The sequence below is a fragment of the Synchiropus splendidus genome, chromosome 10, assembly GCF_027744825.2.
Source record: "Synchiropus splendidus isolate RoL2022-P1 chromosome 10, RoL_Sspl_1.0, whole genome shotgun sequence".
In the NCBI taxonomy this organism is placed as follows: Eukaryota; Metazoa; Chordata; class Actinopteri; order Syngnathiformes; family Callionymidae; genus Synchiropus; species Synchiropus splendidus.
Window position 1 is genome coordinate 3,536,944 of NC_071343.1, and position 18,428 is coordinate 3,555,371.

Here is an 18,428-nt window from a genome sequence, read left to right on the forward strand (position 1 = left end):
CTGTTAGGTACCAATTAGATTTAGATTCAGATTTCCTTTATTCTTCAGTTAGGTCAGTTGTATGAAGAATTATTTATTATTTAAGTCCCATCCGTTTTGGAGCTGCCAGGAATGCTTCCAAAAAAAAAGGAGCAAGCAGCTTGTCTCTATAAAATTATAGCCAACAGACAAGTGCTACCAGTTTAGTTCCCCAAACACGCTTCTGGTGTTTTAAAGCTGCTCATATTCGAGCGAGTTCATTAAGATGTCGGCAAATACAAAGAAGTCAAATATTGACGAGTTATTTTTTATTCCATCTTGAAACTGTTTCATGTAAATTCCTAAATCTGTTTCATTTCCTATTCTCACAGACAAGGAATGATCTGTGTACTTAAAGAAACGAAAACATTCAGCCAGTGCAAGTACTTTCATACACAGTCGTGACATTGAAATTGTCATACGAAAGCAACATATTTATATTTGTCTTTTAAGTTTTATGTTACGTTTTAAGGCTGCAGTGATCAGTAAACAAAATACACTAGCAAAAGGTACAAAAGTTAAGCAAGGTAGAACCTTCAGAGATACAATCTGGGTCTAAAAATATGTAGCAATGTAGTTTAGTCTTCCGGATCTTCTAGCTTTCTCCGCCTGGTGTCCCCACCAGCGTCTTCAGACAGTTGTGAGAGCGACGGCATGACTCTGGTGCTGTCGTAGCCCTCCACTTGGCTCTGCAGAATATGCTGGGTCTGCTCAGTTGGCCGTTTCCAGGACCTTTGAGTGGCAATCCAGAGGATTACGGCTCCGAAAACAACCAGCAACAGTCCCAGGACGTTCACGAATGTTGCCTCAGGTGGAGAGTCTTTATACTTCGGTGTGTCTCTAAACGTCCCAAAACATTCAGACGGTTAGAAAGTTGTTTTAATGTGGATAGATAGATTTAATTCACTGTGTGTACTCACAGCCCAAAGATCAGCTTCTCTGTGATCCCCATAAGGGACACAGCAACCACACTGCCAAACAGCAATAGTCCGCTGAAGGCATGGATGGGTTTGTAGGCTTCTCTCCATGACACTGGGGTGGTGGGGATTAAATAAAAATATATTCCCAAAACAAGCTGTTAAAGTAGAAGAAAATGAATTTTAGTTAAATTATCACAGAGCTCCAGTGGCTTTGAGATATGCAAATGCAAAATGATTCTGATGCTGTTCTGAAGGGTAGTAAGGATATATATATATATATATATATATATATATATATATATATATATATATATATATATATATATATATATATATATATATATATATATATATATATATATATATATATTATTTTTTTTTTTTTTATTTATTTATTTATTTTTTTTTATGGTAACAAAATGTGGATTTAACAAATGCTTCTCGGGTTTCCGCAGCTGGCGGCAGTGTGTGTGTCAACTAAAGCTACTGCCACTTGCTGTATGGTTGAGCTCATTGAACTTGGAACAGATGTAACACAAATTATCTACTGTAGATAGAGGGTCGGGCAATACATTTCTTTCTTTTAGCCAGTGAATGGCAGATTTTGCATTGTATATTGTCTATTGTATTGTCTATTTTTGCTTCGGTCTCACAACATGACCCTGTGCTTCACCAGATGGACGTGGCAGGTCTCTCTTCACACTTTTTTTTTTAACTTTTGGTGTTCTGGGACTTCAATCCTGCATATACCTGATATGAAATGAAATTACACAGATTAATTAATTAAAAAAAACATACCAGACAACGTTACAAAACACAGCATAAGAAAGCACATATGTCTAACTAAATTCATCAATATTAGAATGTAAATAAAACATTTGAGCTGTGTTGGGCAAGTCCAGTATAGTGTTGAGGATAATTTTTTTTCTTTTCCAAATGCTTAAAAAATCTAAATAAATGTACAATGCATGGTCTATATTAAAATCTGTTCCAGTTTGCATGTGGCATTCAATGAATAGACCTGTTGTGAAAAACTTCTGCATCATGTCTGGAATTCTTTGGCTTAATGATCAGTTGAGGAAGAACAGCTCTCACCTGCAGACAGTAGAAGATGACGGCGATCAGCCCCACCCAGCTGTGCAGGCTGTACATGTTGGGAAATTTGGCCACATTGTGAAAGTCAAAAACAGCCGCCAAAGACACCACAACGAGGATGAAAGCCAAAATATTCAACCCCGCGTGGACAAACTTCATGACTTGCTTACTGTACCGCCAGGTCCACGGCAGTCGGTAGACGATGATGGCTGGAAACAAAAAATATCAGTGAATATTAGTGAACTAGTGGTTCGGATTCAGGCGGCTGGTCATGTGGACGACAACAGAAACTATTGAAGATACACATGTGCAGATCATGTGACTCGTGTTCTATAATGACTTAACAACAATGGATCGCACCAAACCATTGTTTATTCCATTTAAAATAAGAATGTATTGAATCAAGAATACAGCCAGTTTGATATGCTACATTGGGGATGGCACATCAAACTCAAACACATCAACCAGGGAGTGATCGAGTGTTCAGTCTATGTAGATTAAAAACACACGATTAAGCTATATCGATACTTAGGAACTTATAAACAAACATGTCAACCTCACATTCAAGCACAGGATAAAAGAGCTTGGCCTATTTTAAGTTCAGATCATTTTCATTTCCTTAAATATTAAATCCAAGTTGACTTTAAAACTGTGTTTTAAGCTGTGATCTCGATGAATTACATGAGAAAAGAGATGGAAGTTTGCTGAAAAAACTGTTTTCCGAGGGGGAACTGAGCCAAGACGAAATGAAAAGCAGGAGATCACATTCTTATGAACACAAAAAACTAAAAACTGTCTGAAGAAACTGTTTTTGGACTTTTATTACAATGCACAACATTTAAAACACGACAGATACGGTCCTTTTCAGTTGTTTCCCTTTTCCCCACGACTGAGCAGTGTATCCTGGGTAGAAACTGTTACCATCAAAAACATTAATGTTTCAATTCAACAAAAAAAATGAGGACTGGTGATGACAACTGTGAGATATTAACAAAACAGATAAAAGGTGCTGGTGAGCAGTAACAGAGGTCGGTGTGGCACAGTTTTAATGAAACATGCTGTGTTTTTTAAATAGTCGATTTTAAGTTGTAAACACAGGAAACTCTCACCTGCTCCCTGCAGGACTACAAATCCGATAACCATCAGCAACGGATGCCAGTTGAACCTGGCTCGTCCATACATGCCCAGCCCCTCTCGGAAGTGGAAGACCCATACCAGCACAAAAACCATGGAAGAGATGCCCAGAAACACGGCGGCGGAGAGGAGCCCCACGAATAGCGCCTTCTTCTCCATGCCTGAGCAGTTTGAGCAGCAGTGCTTCTCCACGTCCACTTCAAGTAGCGCGTGTTGTGGACAGAAACGCGTGACGTGACCGCAGAACTCTTCGGGGGACGAAGTTTTTGTGACTGCTTTCACAAGCCTTATGAAAGCCTCACTAAACTGAATGCTCATGCAAAGGCGTGGAAAATGGAGTGAGACGAGACTACTTTCTGGAGTTGGTCAAGTCTGAAAATAAAGTTAGGAAATGCACCATAAACGCCGGAGGCGCCTTGATTCTTAACAAGGCAATGCTTGTGAGAGTGCTCAGATATCCGGGTCATCACGCAGCAAAGGTTTGAAAAAGGTCAGCCGGACTAATAACAGTCAAAGAAAACGTCTCACCTCTTATCAAGAAGGCTTATATGAGGCCAGTTGAATGGGCAAAGGTGTTAATGGACAGGAGTAGAACCAATCCAGTGTGATGGATGACAATGGGTCGGCATTATGCCACACTCACTGATTGCCCAAAACATCCCCAGCTCAGCTAATAGGAGAGGGAAGGAGCAGAATCATATAAAGAATGCCCTTCAAAAATGTGGCACTGGGCCTTTACCAAAACATTGAAAGGGAACACAATGACAAAGAAAACAATGTCCAGCCTCAAAACAGCATAGTTATTCCCTACGTGGTCTCCGAGAAACTCAGAAGAATCTTTAGTTTAGTTTAGTTCAGTTCAAACCATGCAACAACTTAAGACAGAAACTCGTCCATCCCAAGGACAAAACGCCTCACCACAAAAGGAGCAATGTGGTTTATGCAGTCCAGTGCAGCCAAGAGTGTTCACACCTTTACATTGGAGAAACTAACCTCACCACACCACAAACAAATGGCCCAGCACAGGAGAGCCAACTCCTCTGGACAAGACTCAGCAGTCCATTTACACCGTGAGGACAAGAAACACTCTTTTGAAGACAGCAATGTCTGCATTTTGGCAGAAGACCAATGGTTTGAAAGATGAGTAAAAGAGGGCATTTTTGTCAAAGTGGAAAAACCTTCTCTAGACAGCGGTGGAGGACTGAGACATCATCCTTCATCCTCATACAATGCTGTCCTGAACACCCTCCCTAGGCAGATTCAGCCGCTGATCCAGGCTTGGACAGGTCCTTCACACCTGTACATCCCCAAAGGGTGGGGCCCCATAAACACATCCCATTAGCATAATGCTGACCCTTTGTCACCCATCACACTGGGTTGCCTCCACCCCTGTCCATGAACACCTTTGCCCATTCAACTGACCTCACATAAGCCTGAACTCCAACCCAGCTCACCTGGACAGGAGGCGAACAGTTTTCTTCGACTATTACTAGTCCGGTTGACCTGCTTCAAACCTTAACAATGCAATGCATTGTGGGATTTGTATTGCTCACGTTAAGCACAAAGTTGCTTGAAGTTATTGTTACAGATTTGTTGAATAAAAGAGCAAATGAAGCCGTTTCACTTGGTCACGGTTATATCATCAAGGTTCCCGCAACTCTTATGAAATATGGCATTTTTAATCTGTTTACTGAACGTTACCGAAGTCCACGCAGTGTGTAATTCCACATGCAAATTGATTTAGAGCGTGCACATTTGGCGTCAGACCCTTTAAAAAGCAAAAGGGCTGCAAGTTTGAACATTTGTGCTTTTCGTGCATTGTTTGTTTTCATGTAGTAGGGTTATGGTTAGGGTTAATACTTTAAAATCTTTCACTTTTAAATCTTAAACATTTTGTTAATGTTGTCACAATAATTATTCCTATTTTTCCTGGCAACATCACATCGTCAGTTTATTTACGCACCAAAAACTGTTTTTTTTGGTCGGAAATATTTAAGACAAAAGTTCTATTAAAAATATACGATTGATTCAATTTTGATGTCTTAAAAACACTTATTTTATCTTATAAAATGTGATGAGGAAAACAGTCACTGACTGTTGAACTTTTCAAAGCGAGGTTTCCCTGCAGCTTGATCCGGATCTTTCATTGCAGCTTGAGTTTGTAAACATGACAGCAGAAGTTGTTGCTCTTCTGTTCAACGTGAACTATCGTGTCCTTGTCAAAATAGTAGTGGAGATAAGTCTTTAAGGCAACATTAAAAACGACAGCCGCCTGTTGCCATAATATACCAACTAAACAAACGTTTTCTTCTCTGAGAAATGCTCTGACCTCATCCCAAGGTTCGACCAGTTCGATTGTCCGCAGGAACTTGCCGCATTGGTTGTCATGTAGTTGGATGCGAACTTTCCCTTCTCCCTCTTCACTGTCAGTGACTACGACCGCCAAAAGGTCCAACTCATCTTCGTACTCCACCATCCGAAAAGTCTGTCACGAGAAGCGAGTTCATTAAGATGTCGGCAAATACAAAGAAGTCAAATATTGACTAGTCATGAGTCTTTTTTTATTCCAGCTTTAAACAGTTTCTCTCCTTAAATCCATAGAATCCCTTAAATGCGTATTCATTTCCCATTCTCACAAACAAGGAATGATCTGTGTACTTAAAGAAATGAAAACATTCAGCCAGTGCAAGTACTTTCATACACAGTCATCACATTGAAATTCTCATACAAAAGCGACATTTAGATTTGTGTTTTAAGTTTTATGTTACGTTTTAAGGCTGCAGTGATCAGTAAACAAAATACACTAGCAAAAGGTACAAAAGTTAAGCAAGGTAGAACCTTCAGAGATACAATCTGGGTCTAAAAATATGTAGCAATGTAATTTAGTCTTCCGGATCTTCTAGCTTTCTCCGTCTGACGTCTCCACCAGCGTCTTCAGACAGTTGTGAGAGCGACGGCATGACTTTGGTGCTGTCGTAGCCCTCCACTTGGCTCTGCAGAATATGCTGGGTCTGCTCAGTGGGCCGTTTCCAGGACCTTCGAGTGGCAATCCAGAGGATTACAGCGCCGAAAACAACCAGCAACAGTCCCAGGACGTTCACGAATGTTGCCTCTGGTGGGGAGTCTTTATACTTTGGTTTGTCTCTAAACATCCCAAAGCATTAAGACAGTTAGAAAGTTGTTTTAACATGGATACATTTAATTGATCATGTGTACTCACAGCCCAAAGATCAGCTTCTCTGTGATCCCCATGAGAGACACAGCAACCACACTACCAAACAGCAACAGTCCGCTGAAGACGTGGATGGGCATGTAGGCTGCCCTCCATGACACTGGGGTGGTGGGAATTAAATAAAAACATATTCCCAAAACAAGCTGTTAAAGCAGACGGAAATGACTGTTAGTTCAATTACCACAGAGCTCCACTGGCTTTGAGATATTGGCCCAAAAGCAAAATGATTCTGATGCTGTTCTGAAGGGTAGTAAGGATTTACAAACGTTCAACAGTTTTCTCATGAATTTCAAATACTTGTGGTCACATGACCAGCTTTCTAAAACAAAAAAAAAAACAATATAACCAAATTCTGAATGAAATCAACTTTCATGGTAACAAAATGTGGATTTAAGAAATGTTTCTCAGGTTTTCTTATTTGCCCATCACTGGCGGCAGTGTGTGTGTCAACTAAAGCTACTGCCACCTGCTGTACGGTTGAGCTCATTGAACTTGGAACAGATGTAACACAAATTATACAGACTGTCGGGCAATACTTTTCTTTCACCGAGTGAATCCCAGATTTTGCATTGTAGGTCTATTTTAGCTTTGGTCTCACAACATGACCCTGCACTCCACCAGCTGGCTGTGGCAGGGCTCTCTTCACACCTACTCTCTAACAGCCAGCTATTTCAGTTGCTTGTTGCAAACTCTTTTTTCTTCAAAAAACCTATCCACTATTGGTGTTCTGGGACTGTCTGGAATAGACTATCCAGTTACTCAAACCTTCAATCCTGTGTATACCTGATATGAAATGAAATTACATACATTAATTTAAAGAAACGTTGCACCACACAATTACAGAACACAGCATAAGAAAGCACATACATCTAACTAAATTAAACAATAATAGAATGTAAATACAACATTCAAGCCGAGTTCTGAGTGTAAGCAATATCATATGTAGTGTTGAGAAGATAAAATGTACAATGCATGTTCTATATTTAAACCTGTTCCAGTTTGCGTGTGGCATTCAATGAATAGACCTGTCATGAAAACATTCTGCATCATGTCTGGAATCCTTTGACTTAATGATCAGTTGAGGAAGAACAGCTCTCACCTGCAGACAGTAGAGGATGACGGCGATCAGCCCCACCCAGCTGTGCAGGCTGTACATGTTGGGAATTTTGGCCATATTGTGGAAGTCAAAAACAGCCACCAAGGACACCACAACAAGGATGAAAGCCAAAATATTCAACCCTGCGTGGACAAACTTCATGACTTGCTTACTGTACCGCCAGGTCCACGGCAGTCGGTAGACGATGATGGCTGGAAACAAAAAATATCAGTGAATATTAGTGAACTAGTGGTTCGGATTCAGGCGGCTGGTCATGTGGACGACAACAGAAACTATTGAAGATACACAAGTGCAGATCATGTGACTCGTGTTCTATAATGACTTAACAACAATGTATCGCACCAAACCACTGTTTATTCCATTTAAAATAAGAATGTATTGAATCAAGAATACAGCCAGTTTGATATGCTACATTGGGGATGGCACATCAAACTCAAACACTTCAACCAGGGAGTGATCGAGTGTTCAGTCTATGTAGATTAAAAACACACGATTAAGCTATTTTGATACTTAGGAACTTATAAACAAACATGTCAACCTCACATTCAAGCACAGGATAGAAGAGCTCGACCTATTTTAAGTTCAGATCATTTTCATTTCCTTAAATATTAAATCCAAGTTGACTCTAAAACGCCGTTTTAAGCTGTGATCTCGATGAATTATTCGAGAAAACAGATGGACGTTTGAAGACACTGTGTTCCGAGGGGAGGGAGGAGCGATAATGATGCCCAAGATAATAATGATGAGCCAAGACGAAATTAAAAGCAGAAGGAGATCGCATTTTTCTGAACACACTTTGCGAAAACTATCTGAAACTCACAGTTTTTTGGACTTTTATCGCAATGCACAACATTTAAAACACGACAGATACGGTCCTTTTCAGTCGTTTCCCTTGGCAAAAGGGAAACGAGTTTTAATCAAACATGCTTTTTTTTTTAAACAGTCGATTTTAAGTTGTAAACACAGGAAACTCTCACCTGCTCCCTGCAGGAAAACGAATCCGATAACCATCAACACCGGATGCCAGTTGAACTCGGCCGCTCGTCCGTCCCAGCCCAGTCCCTCTCGGTAGTGGAGGACCCATACCAGCACGAAAATGATGGCAGCGATGCCCAGAAACACGGCGGCGGAGAGGAGCCCCACGAACAGAGCCTTCTTCTCCATGTCTGCGCAGGGAGAGCAGCAGTGTTCCGCAGCTGCCTCTCCACGTCCACTTCAAGTAGCGCGTGTTGTGGACAGAGGCGTGTCACGTGACCGCGGAACTCTTCGGGGGACGAAGAGTTTTTGTAACTGCCTTCACCAGCCTTATGAAACCCTCACTAAACTGACTGCATATGTAACAGCGAGGATTATAGTTTCTTGCGCAATTCGTTTTAGTTTTTTTTGTCTGTGGTGCAATTTCTACATTTTGTGTTTTCAGTTTTCCGAGTTAGATCACATAAAATGGAGCGAGACTACTTTCTGGAGTCTGAAAACAAAGTTAGTAAACGCACCATAAACGCCGGAAGCGTGAGTCTCAAAAATGCAATGCATTGTGGGACTTGTATTGCTCACGTTTAGCACGAAGTTACAAGAGCAAATGAAGCCGTTTCACTTGGTCATGGTTATAACATCAGGGTCCCGGCAACTCTTGAGATGGCCTTGTTTACTGAACGCTATCAAGTCAACACAATGTGTGTAATTCCATATGCAAATTGATTGAGAGCGTGCACATTTGTCGTCAGACCCTTTAAAAAGCAATTTGTTCTCAGACTCTGTTTGTTGGATGGTAGAAAGCAAAAGGGCTGCAAGTTTGAACATTTGTGTTTTTGTTTTCAGTGCATTGTGTTTGTTTTCATGCAGTGGAGGAGCCATTCATTCATTTTTTTAAAGAAAAAAAAACTACTTTTAAATCTCCCACTTTAAAAAAAATGGAAGATTTTATTAATGTTGTAAGAGCCATCTCTATGCAAGTTCCCACTTTTATTTAATGAAATCTCTTTGACACTGATGTGAAAATGGCAGCAACATAAAAGCCGTGGGCAAGTCGCTGATCTAGTTGGCTTACTAGTCTATGCCTTGTCGGACCGGCTGCTTTGAAAGTGTTCTTCATTTTTTGCTGGGTCATGCTGGGACTGGAAGTAGATTTGTAGATTTGGAATTGTCACAAAGTACTTTGACAAATACTTCCCGTGTGACTCCTTTTCATACATGACACGGCAGTTCCACCTCTTGTTATCTCCTGCATTCTTCTCTAGTCTTGACGCCTCAGTCAGACTGGCACATCAACCATGGCCCTGAGGATCACACGCACACCTTCACTTTGAAACAACCTGTGTTTTGCAGCCATCTGCCATGTTCAATGAACCAACTTCACATGAATGTGAAATCAGAGGATTTTTGCTGATGTTATCTTTGTCTTCTAGCCTTGAACAGTTTATGGGTTTGTTTTCCTGAATCTATCTTATCTCTCCGGTCAAAGTAAGGAACCATAAAAACAGACACAAAAGTCAGTATTCTTTATGTTAGTCTGTTAAAGATGATGCTACTCTGTTAAGGAAGCATCTTCATCATCTATCTCACACGGACATCTCACTCTTAAAGGTGTAAAATAATAACATGTCTTGTTTAAAGTAACTGACAACTGATCATTTATTCTCCTGAGTACACGGTTGTCCATCCCTACTTCTTTTATTACAACTCCAGATGTGTTTAAGTAATCCATAACTGGTGTAAAATCATTTTCTTTTTTTAAATTGTTGTCGATTCACTGCAACTTTGGTGCTTTTTCTCTGGCAGCTTGGTGCTCTGAGAGTCCAACTACTTCCCACTTCAAGTGGCTTGCAGCCGGCCCTCCAGCCACTCCACATGTCTAAACCAGCTCAAGGTATGTGACCTTCTGCTCTTGAGTCTCGTCCGTACAACCCTGCCTGGCAATGAAACGCACCGGAAGGTTTCCAACAGACTGTGACTTTCCCTGAAGAAGATGCTGTGGTGCCACACCCGGACATGACGCTACACGTACCTGCCCTCTCCGAAGACTCGGCTGCTCAGCAGAGCACCCATTTAACCCTAGAGATTTTCTGCTGGACCCCAGAAATGGCTCAAGTCAGTGGTCTTTAGAGCATGTCGACTACTGATCATATTGGAAACTGAATCTTGTTTCCTCTACCAGGGAGGTTATTTCTTGGCGGATTTGGTTTGTCTGTTTGTTTGTGTTTAAAATAACATGAAAATGATGGATGGATTTGGTTGAAATTTTCAGACATAAATAACAGAATTTTGGGAGCGATTCAGATCATCGTCTGGATCCAGGAATTTCTTTACTTTATCAACTGTGTGTACGTGAGTTTAATTCCAGAAGTAATTGCCGAAATAGCTCAGATGGGAGTGTGTTAGACTGAAGCTCCCATGGTCCCGTCTAGTCGCCGCTGATCTCCAAACTTCTGTTCAGCTAATGCTGCACACAGTAGCGTTATATACAAGCTCATAATTATTCATATTTTTCCTAATCAGTTTATTTACCTGCCAAAACCTGAATTTCTTTCGGAAATATTTGAGACAAAAGTTCTATAAAAAATATTTATTCAAATTTGATGTCTTAAAAACAATTATTTTATCTTATAAAATGTGATGAGGAAAACAGTCACTGACTGTTGAACTTTTCAAAGAGAGGTTTCCCTGCAGCTTGATCCGGATCTTTCATTGCAGCTTGAGTTTGTAAACATGGCAGCAGAAGTTGTTGCTCTTCTGTTCAACGTGAACTATCGTGTCCTTGTCGAAAAACAACTCGTGGAGATAAGTCTGTAAGACAACATTAAAAATGACAGCCGCCTGTTGCCATAATATACCAACAAGCCGAGCATTTTCTTAAAGGAGAAGGCTCTGACCTCATCCCAAGGTTCGAGCAGTTCGATTGTCCGCAGGAACTTGCCGCATTGGTTGTCATGTAGTTGGATGCGAGCTTTCCCTTCTCCCTCTTCACTGTCAGTGACTACGACCGCCAAAAGGTCCAACTCATCTTCGTACTCCACCATCCGAAAAGTCTGTCACGAGAAACTAGGTTATGCAAACACCCAAGGTTAAAGACAACTGACGATTTGATCTCCAACTGACACACCTTTTCAGTTTAATGCTCTTTTAGGTTTACTACCAATGTTATTGTCCATATTTGATCAGAGCAAAGCAGGGGAGAAGAAAGCAGGTGAGCACCTGCGTTGTTTACTGAAAATGTTTACCAGAGCAGTTCTTGTTTATCCTCAACCGAACCAGCTGCTCTAGAGTAAACTCTAATGGGGTTGCTAGCTTTCCCATTATTCAAGAGAAGGACAAAACCAAAAGATTGTTTCGGTAAATGGGTCTATGTAATGCTTAACTGACCGTGTCTACTTCATTAATCTGAGTCGGTTTATCTGACGGAAGACAAGTCTGACAGTGACTGCAGCAAATGTGCCAGGGGTCTCATTAAAAATGCAAGATTTTGGAGAAAAAGAGTGGCGTGTGGATGGTCCTGTCACTCACCTCTTGGTCTGGGTCGTCATCCAGCTGCTGCAGTCTTCTTTTTACTGTACGGCCTGATGAGGTGACTGTCACTTTAGAGGCAGGCTGCAGCAAAAGCCAGACATGTTTGAGATTAAAGTTAACCTCTCGCAATCCAGGGGTCCGACAAAGCCCACTCACATGGCTGTTCCTCTTGGTTTCCATGGAGAAGTCTTTGACAACCGCTGCATTGTTCACCTCCTCGATGAGTTTTAGAATGCTTATGAGATAATGAATAAACATAAGCACACACTCTCAGGTACGGATTAAGTGTTGAACGTTTGAGTACCAACTTTACAGCTGTTGGTCCAAAATGAACAATCCTTCCTGAGACGTCTGGGTGGAAGAAAATCTCATCACTTTCCAGAGAGAGGCAGCTCATGTTCTGAACTCCATTTCCTGCCTGACCACAGAAAACGGTCTTAGTGATCATTTATATCACACACGCTAAGAAGGTGTCGAGGTGCACGTTTAATTCGGCTGAGCACAAGAATCCTACACAATTTAACGAAAAATCAATGAAGAACTTTCACATTTTAGATTGTTCTAAAATCTTGATTCTTGAATTCTTATGATGGGGGAAATATGGATTAACATTTAAAGGCTTTACTGCCATAAGACAGAAGCAAAAATCATCTGTCCGCCATCTTGACCAGACTTTTTCAACAGGTGCTCTTCAAGTGGCAGAGTTTGGACTATTACCTTGAATTTCATCAGTTCAATATTTTCTCTTTAATAAGAAGAAAATCTGAGACTTTACGCTACCAATGTTCCGTCCTGCAGGGAGCAGATGTGATGGGTCCCCTTGTGGACTTTCTTGAGTGGCGTGTGGATGAAGTGCCACGGGAAGCCACCAATCTGTATTCCATTATTAGAACACTGGACCTCAAACAGCACAGGAGGACATTCTAAAGGAGAGACATAGTGAGATCAGATTACTAAACGATCACACGCTCAATAAAACATTCCACTTTGATGTCGCTATTTCAAAAGGTGATGGTGATGGTACAATCTTACCAGTGATCTGAATATTGACTGGAATACCAAAAGGAGCCTCTCCAACGATGCGACCACCCAGGAGAGAACTTTGTTTTCCAAGTGTCAACCGTTCTATCATAAACTAAGAAGAGACAACGCATCTTCAGTTTCCCACACAGTCTTTGTTGTTCTGGGTAAAACTTCACTTACTTGTTTTACAATGTGCTCAAAGCTGAAGAGCTTCACTGACTTACTGTAGGACACAGCAAGGACGCCTTGAGACAGGATTACATCGGTGACAGTGTTCCCAAAAATCTAAATGATTGAGATGTATTTCAAACGCCTTTGAATAAAAAACATATTAAATAAGTGTCATAGGTTTGTCGTACCTTTTTGTTGATCTCCATAACCCCCACCACTTGCAAGGGAAATACACGGAAGATGGCCAAGTGCATCAGAGTACTCTGCAGAATACCTGCCTGTTAAGATAGACAAATGATCTGCTGTGTGGTATTTTGAAATGTAATTTCCGCTGAAAATGTAAAACTGTGAATGAAAAAAGCGAAGGAGATAGTGTTCTGCCTTAGCTCACAGTTACAGTAGATAAAAGTGTATTTTGTTGTAGTCACAATAAACTGAGGCTCTGAGCTAAGCCTCACCTCCTCTTGATGAAACAGTAGCAGCTTCCACCAGTTAACAGTGTTAGATTTTGGTGCATATAAGTCTCACACTGCTGAAGTATGCAAAACAATCACCCACAGGCGTTTAAATCCAGAATCATTTATGTGAAGAGTGAAACTTGGAGAATGATATGGGTCACAATAAACTTTCAATATGTTGAAGACATCACGTTTTACTCAGCATTTCAGTGGTCGTTTCAAAGCGTATGATTCACTTCAGTGTTACCTGTCGTTCCATGGATGTTTCTTTGCTTTGAACAGACTTCACATAAAATACTTCTTGAGCGGCATCCCACCCAAGATACCTGCGCAGGACAACAGTCATGTCAAATGATTCAACTGGAACTGATATCAAATGCATCATGTTACCTGAATTTGTGCCTCGAAGACAAAAAAACTTTCTCCAGCTCTGCTCCAGTTTCAGCAGACAAACGATACAGCCAGTTATTTGCGCTTAAGGCCAAGAGACTCGGCGTTTGAGCTGAAGCAGAGGACAATGACGAGCCCTTATCGATGGAAGCACAGCACATATTTGCAGAATGAATCACTGAAATACACCATTACACGGCATTCTAGAAGGTCATCTATGCAATGATACTTACAAGAGGACTTTGGCACAGTAGAGCATCTTCAAATTTGTCAACTTTTGTCCGCTTTGGTAATTTATAAAGAAGATGAGGCTCGGAATGAAGACTGCAAAAAAAACATTTGTAGACATAGTTACAGGTAACTATATATATATATATATATATATATATATATATATATATATATATATATATATATATATATATATATATGCATCACTTTTAGAGAGTTAACACTTCTCTCAATCAGCATTTCACCATTTTTTGTACATCCAAATACACAATATTAAGAAAGTTAATTATAAGATACCTCTTTACCCTATTAATAACAACTGATGGGCAATTACTTCATACCCCAAGTCTTATTAAATAAAGTGAAAATAACCTCACCAGTTGTAGCAGCTTTGGTAGTTGTCAAAGTAGATCTTACTGTTTTCATACATTATTCTGGATGCCGATGACTTGCTCCACACTTTTGTGTAGATTCTGTTCTTCTACAAAAGAAAACCATTTTAAGAGAAAGCAGGCCTGTCACTATTGCAGAGTTAGAATAGCAGAGATCCACTTGTGATGAAGGAATAAAAGTTTCACCTGCAGGAGAATCGATCTCAGGACCTTCAGGTTGAGTCTGCTCACAGACCCAGCGTCTCTCAAACCTCCTCTGCTTCTCCGGGTGAGCGTCACCGCGGTGTTGTCTCCACGTCCCCGCGGTAGCGCCATCACTCGGTGGTCTCTCGTTCTACAATTCGATGCGTGGCGGCATGGTCACATGGAACAACCGGCGGTCACCGCAGTAGGAACAAAAACAAGTATGTGTTTGCTTGTTAAAACGCTTCACAAAGGCGAAAGCATGGAACAGTAGTAACCGAAGCTAATAGCTAACTGATGCTAACTGGCAGAAGCGAATGATCTAATTTGTCCCGGCACTTAAAGCGGTTAAAAATCAGAGTAGGCGATGATTGATTCTCTATTAATTTGATTCAATAAATATCTGAAATGTTCCCCTTGTAATCGCCAGTTTTACGGAGCTCCCATTGAGGCAATTTGTTGTAGTTTCAAGTGACTTCTTGCTCTTCTTCGCGATTCTCGTTTCACTACCGCCATCTTGTGACTCGGAAGAGGAACTGCTCGGACTATACTACTACTGACAATAATACACAATATATTCTTTAGCTCTTTTGCATATATTTGGAGGGAATTGGTGAAATTATTGTGATGTATAACAACAAAAATCGTCGTCCTGAATTGCTGACTACCCAGACGTGGGGAATGCTAACTTGAAAACATTTGACTTTTGTATTCAAATTGTATGACATTTTGTTAACTAACTAACCCCTTCTGAGTTATAGATTAATGTTTCATCCCCATTTTTAGTTTTCAGCTGAAGGTGTATACACATTATTTTAGTTTGACGAAAAAGAAAAAATAGCCTGAGAAAATAAGCCATGATTTTGTTTTTTTTCTCAGACAGACTAAATGCATACGCTACGCCCCTTGTCAGTAGCCACACTGGCAAAGGTTTTCAACAGATGTTTCAGAAGATTGAAATCCACAGACGGGAGACCCTCAGCTCCACTTGGCTCAAGGATTCTGACAAACTCTGATGACATCTTCAAACATAACATGTGGTTAGTACAAGGCATTTCTATAGTGTTTTTCACATTCAACCAAGCACTTTATAGAAACCATCATTACCCTGAGATGTTATTGGATATAACTGGCTCATATGTTGGTTTTATTACCCAGGGATCATGTACAGTGGACAGAAGAAGACAAAGAAAAGGCTCGTCAGAAGGCAAAAGAAAACTCCTTGGTTCAAATCCCCTTTCCAGAACGAGGCAAGATATTGCTTCGTATAGCATATTGATGATCTTTAAACAGCTTTTATTCACAGTCCTTTTGCCTTTTCATTTGTGCAGGTAAATTTGTATCGGACGCCTGCCATTACTGGGACACATTCTATGAAGTTCACCGGAATAAATTCTTCAAAGACCGCACCTGGCTGTTTTCCGAGTTCCCAGAGCTGCTACCGCTGAACGCAGAGAGCCAAGGTGTAGAGGGGCGTGATCCGCATGCTGAGCGGCTGACACTCAGTGTGCTGGAGAGGAAGCCAGAAGCCAGGCTTGAAGGTCGGACAAACACAGAGACTCATCGAGACTCTCCACTGAAGACAGACAAAGCTTTCCGAGGAGAGGCTGCAGCCTACAGGATATTAGAGGTCTTCAGATTTGCTCTGTGTTTTCATATATGTTATGATCCAACAGTAGTGATGAACTGATTCTCACTTTTATAAAAAAGTTGACATAATCCAAATCTCTCTTTTACAGGTCGGATGTGGGGTTGGCAACAGTGTGATTCCCATTGTTAAAAACATAAGGTAAATTCATATAGTAGCAAAAGCTACACACAAGCTTCAGTTCTTCAAACCTTCACATCTGTACCAGATTGGCTATCTGAATGTTTGGATAATACAAAGATACATCCATCCACAGTATGAGCTGTTAAGGTTTACTATCAATACAATTGCCCAAACCTGTTGCATGAAATCCCTGTTTTAATTATCTCATTTTGCATTGCCACATGACTTCCATATTTACCTTAAAAACTGTGTTCATGTAAGTACAATTAATTAAAAAAAAACATTGGTTGTTTGGTTTTCCTTCTTATTTTGTTTTAAAAAGGGAAATCTGAATATGCATATAACACTCATGTAAATGAAAATGATCTTATTTAAAATTACAAATTTAATTGAAACAAATGTTATTTTTAATGTGGTTGATTCAAGGCCAAGATGAGACCATTTGTCTCAAATATGATATAAAAATAGTATGAAATATACATTATTATTATTATAGACTACATCAAATATTTATTTTAAAAAATAGGTGATTAAAAAACATTATGAAGAATTTCATTGTTATTTAAGTTCTATAAAATGTTTCTTTTGTTATTATTATTATTATTATTATGGAGGATTCTGGACTGCTTACATAAATGTGGTGCTTCAAATTTACAGAGAAAAGAGTGCATTTCTATACTGCTGCGACTTCTCCCCGTGTGCCATTCAGCTGCTTAAGGTAACCTCCCTCCATGTATTCTTGTTTGATATTGTTTGAAATTCTATCCTGAACACGTCTGCAGCATCTTTCTTTGACCTTAAGGGAAAACCCCATGTGATGTGCTACATATTTGAATAATTCAACATATTACGGCGATAAACACAAAGAATGCCCAGATATACTGACTTAAAATATACTGTGTAAAGAGCAGAAGTCTTGTTGCAGCATATATTTCAGGCTGATGTTTTAAAAACATTTAATGCCTTTTAAGTGGTTTCACATTTTCTTTTCATCCAGGACCATCCTGACTACGACGAGTCTGTGTGTCACGCTTTTGTACATGACCTGTGCGACGAGGAGGCCGCCTTTCCCTTCCCTCCTCACAGCCTGGATGTTATTCTGGCGGTGTTCGTGCTGTCCTCCATTAATCCAGAGAGGTTGGTGACAATGCTTTATCTCTAACTCCTGTTTATAAACCTCACCAGGACAGGACTCTACTTTCTGCCATCAGAATGCAGGGAGTGGTCAACCGATTGTCCAAACACCTTAAACATGGAGGGATGTTTCTGTTTCGTGACTATGGCAGATACGACTTCACGCAACTGAGGTTTAAAACAGGTGAGCATTATAGAGTGGACAAATTCAGCTTTTACTTGTGTCAACTGTTTTCCCCACACACAGGACGGTGCTTGTCTGATAACTTCTACACGCGTGGAGATGGAACTTGTGTGTATTTTTTCACGAAAGGTATCTTGTTTTTCATTTGAAAAACGCAACATTGTTGCAACTCTAAAAGTACATCAAACTGTTTTCAAGACAGAAGGGGATGTTCGGGATCAAACCAGTGACTGTTGACCTTTTTGCAGAGGAAGTCCACAATTTATTCTCCAACGCTGGATTAACTGAAGTTCAAAATGTGGAAGACAGACGCCTCCAGGTCAACAGGAAAAAGAAGGTTGCGATTCACCGGGTGTGGATGCAGAGCAAATACAGGAAGTCTCCTGCACCCAGTTAACACAGGAAGAATTATATACCCATATTACTGTTCATTGACTGCAGAATTTGTACATTGTTATATTGTTTTAATAAA

At 40.4% G+C, this 18,428-nt stretch overlaps 4 protein-coding genes across 12 annotated transcripts; 1 reads left to right on the forward strand and 3 right to left on the reverse strand.

The window, feature by feature from the left end:
- Positions 1 to 214: 214 nt before the first annotated feature.
- LOC128766097 (plasma membrane ascorbate-dependent reductase CYBRD1-like) lies at positions 215 to 3,651 on the reverse strand. The gene is made up of 4 exons (XM_053877478.1): positions 3,143 to 3,651; positions 2,034 to 2,242; positions 939 to 1,093; positions 215 to 858 (listed from the first exon to the last, which is right to left on the reverse strand). The coding sequence occupies exons 1-4, from the start codon at positions 3,483 to 3,485 to the stop codon at positions 597 to 599; spliced, it is 969 nt and encodes a 322-aa protein (XP_053733453.1). The 5' UTR covers positions 3,486 to 3,651; the 3' UTR covers positions 215 to 596.
- On the reverse strand, positions 2,160 to 8,819 carry LOC128766098 (plasma membrane ascorbate-dependent reductase CYBRD1-like). 2 transcript variants are annotated; one of them, XR_008415959.1, is made up of 5 exons: positions 8,494 to 8,819; positions 7,499 to 7,707; positions 6,388 to 6,542; positions 5,497 to 6,311; positions 2,160 to 2,242 (listed from the first exon to the last, which is right to left on the reverse strand). XR_008415959.1 is itself a non-coding variant. In XM_053877479.1 (4 exons), exons 1-4 carry the CDS (start codon positions 8,678 to 8,680, stop codon positions 6,050 to 6,052), a joined length of 813 nt encoding a protein of 270 aa, XP_053733454.1. In that variant the 5' UTR covers positions 8,681 to 8,819; the 3' UTR covers positions 5,290 to 6,049. The 2 variants fall into 2 exon arrangements, 1 of the variants encoding a protein (XP_053733454.1); XM_053877479.1 differs by lacking the exon at positions 2,160 to 2,242 and having other exon boundaries at positions 5,290 to 6,311.
- A 398-nt stretch (positions 8,820 to 9,217) lies between these two features.
- Positions 9,218 to 15,365, reverse strand: dcaf17 (ddb1 and cul4 associated factor 17). Its single transcript, XM_053877468.1, has 14 exons — positions 14,871 to 15,365; positions 14,670 to 14,773; positions 14,295 to 14,385; positions 14,062 to 14,198; positions 13,919 to 13,997; positions 13,402 to 13,491; positions 13,223 to 13,327; positions 13,052 to 13,154; positions 12,800 to 12,942; positions 12,328 to 12,437; positions 12,176 to 12,254; positions 12,017 to 12,100; positions 11,386 to 11,541; positions 9,218 to 11,299 (listed from the first exon to the last, which is right to left on the reverse strand). The coding sequence occupies exons 1-14, from the start codon at positions 14,997 to 14,999 to the stop codon at positions 11,198 to 11,200; spliced, it is 1,512 nt and encodes a 503-aa protein (XP_053733443.1). The 5' UTR covers positions 15,000 to 15,365; the 3' UTR covers positions 9,218 to 11,197.
- Positions 14,882 to 18,404, forward strand: mettl8 (methyltransferase 8, methylcytidine). Of its 8 annotated transcripts, none has more exons than XM_053877475.1 (10): positions 14,882 to 15,088; positions 15,781 to 15,907; positions 16,026 to 16,117; positions 16,271 to 16,497; positions 16,607 to 16,656; positions 17,296 to 17,356; positions 17,636 to 17,775; positions 17,829 to 17,956; positions 18,020 to 18,085; positions 18,205 to 18,404. In XM_053877475.1, exons 1-10 carry the CDS (start codon positions 15,049 to 15,051, stop codon positions 18,351 to 18,353), a joined length of 1,080 nt encoding a protein of 359 aa, XP_053733450.1. In that variant the 5' UTR covers positions 14,882 to 15,048; the 3' UTR covers positions 18,354 to 18,404. The 8 variants fall into 8 exon arrangements, with proteins under 8 accessions (XP_053733450.1, XP_053733445.1, XP_053733452.1 ...); XM_053877470.1 differs by having other exon boundaries at positions 14,908 to 15,088; positions 16,199 to 16,497; XM_053877477.1 differs by having other exon boundaries at positions 14,909 to 15,088; positions 16,199 to 16,497; positions 18,155 to 18,283.
- Positions 18,405 to 18,428: the final 24 nt, after the last annotated feature.

What these genes read in the sequence shown, in the direction of transcription:
- dcaf17 (XM_053877468.1), bottom strand. Translation starts at nt 14,999, where the DNA reads ATGGCGCTACCGCGGGGACGTGGAGACAACACCGCGGTGACGCTCACC. An exon ending in TCTTCGAGGCACAAATTCAG is followed by an intron (nt 13,998 to 14,061) that starts GTAACATGATGC and finishes TGTCCTGCGCAG; the next exon opens with GTATCTTGGGTGGGATGCCG. An exon ending in TTATGGAGATCAACAAAAAG is followed by an intron (nt 13,328 to 13,401) that starts GTACGACAAACC and finishes TCAATCATTTAG; the next exon opens with ATTTTTGGGAACACTGTCAC.
- LOC128766097 (XM_053877478.1), bottom strand. Translation starts at nt 3,485, where the DNA reads ATGAGCATTCAGTTTAGTGAGGCTTTCATAAGGCTTGTGAAAGCAGTC. An exon ending in TGTAGTCCTGCAGGGAGCAG is followed by an intron (nt 2,243 to 3,142) that starts GTGAGAGTTTCC and finishes TTTTGTTTCCAG; the next exon opens with CCATCATCGTCTACCGACTG. An exon ending in GAGAAGCTGATCTTTGGGCT is followed by an intron (nt 859 to 938) that starts GTGAGTACACAC and finishes TGGGACGTTTAG; the next exon opens with AGACACACCGAAGTATAAAG.
- mettl8 (XM_053877470.1), top strand. Translation starts at nt 15,049, where the DNA reads ATGGAACAACCGGCGGTCACCGCAGTAGGAACAAAAACAA. An exon ending in AATCCCCTTTCCAGAACGAG is followed by an intron (nt 16,118 to 16,198) that starts GCAAGATATTGC and finishes TCATTTGTGCAG; the next exon opens with GTAAATTTGTATCGGACGCC. An exon ending in GTGCCATTCAGCTGCTTAAG is followed by an intron (nt 17,357 to 17,635) that starts GTAACCTCCCTC and finishes CTTTTCATCCAG; the next exon opens with GACCATCCTGACTACGACGA.
- LOC128766098 (XM_053877479.1), bottom strand. Translation starts at nt 8,680, where the DNA reads ATGGAGAAGAAGGCTCTGTTCGTGGGGCTCCTCTCCGCCGCCGTGTTT. An exon ending in CGTTTTCCTGCAGGGAGCAG is followed by an intron (nt 7,708 to 8,493) that starts GTGAGAGTTTCC and finishes TTTTGTTTCCAG; the next exon opens with CCATCATCGTCTACCGACTG. An exon ending in TCATCCTCTACTGTCTGCAG is followed by an intron (nt 6,543 to 7,498) that starts GTGAGAGCTGTT and finishes CTGCTTTAACAG; the next exon opens with CTTGTTTTGGGAATATGTTT.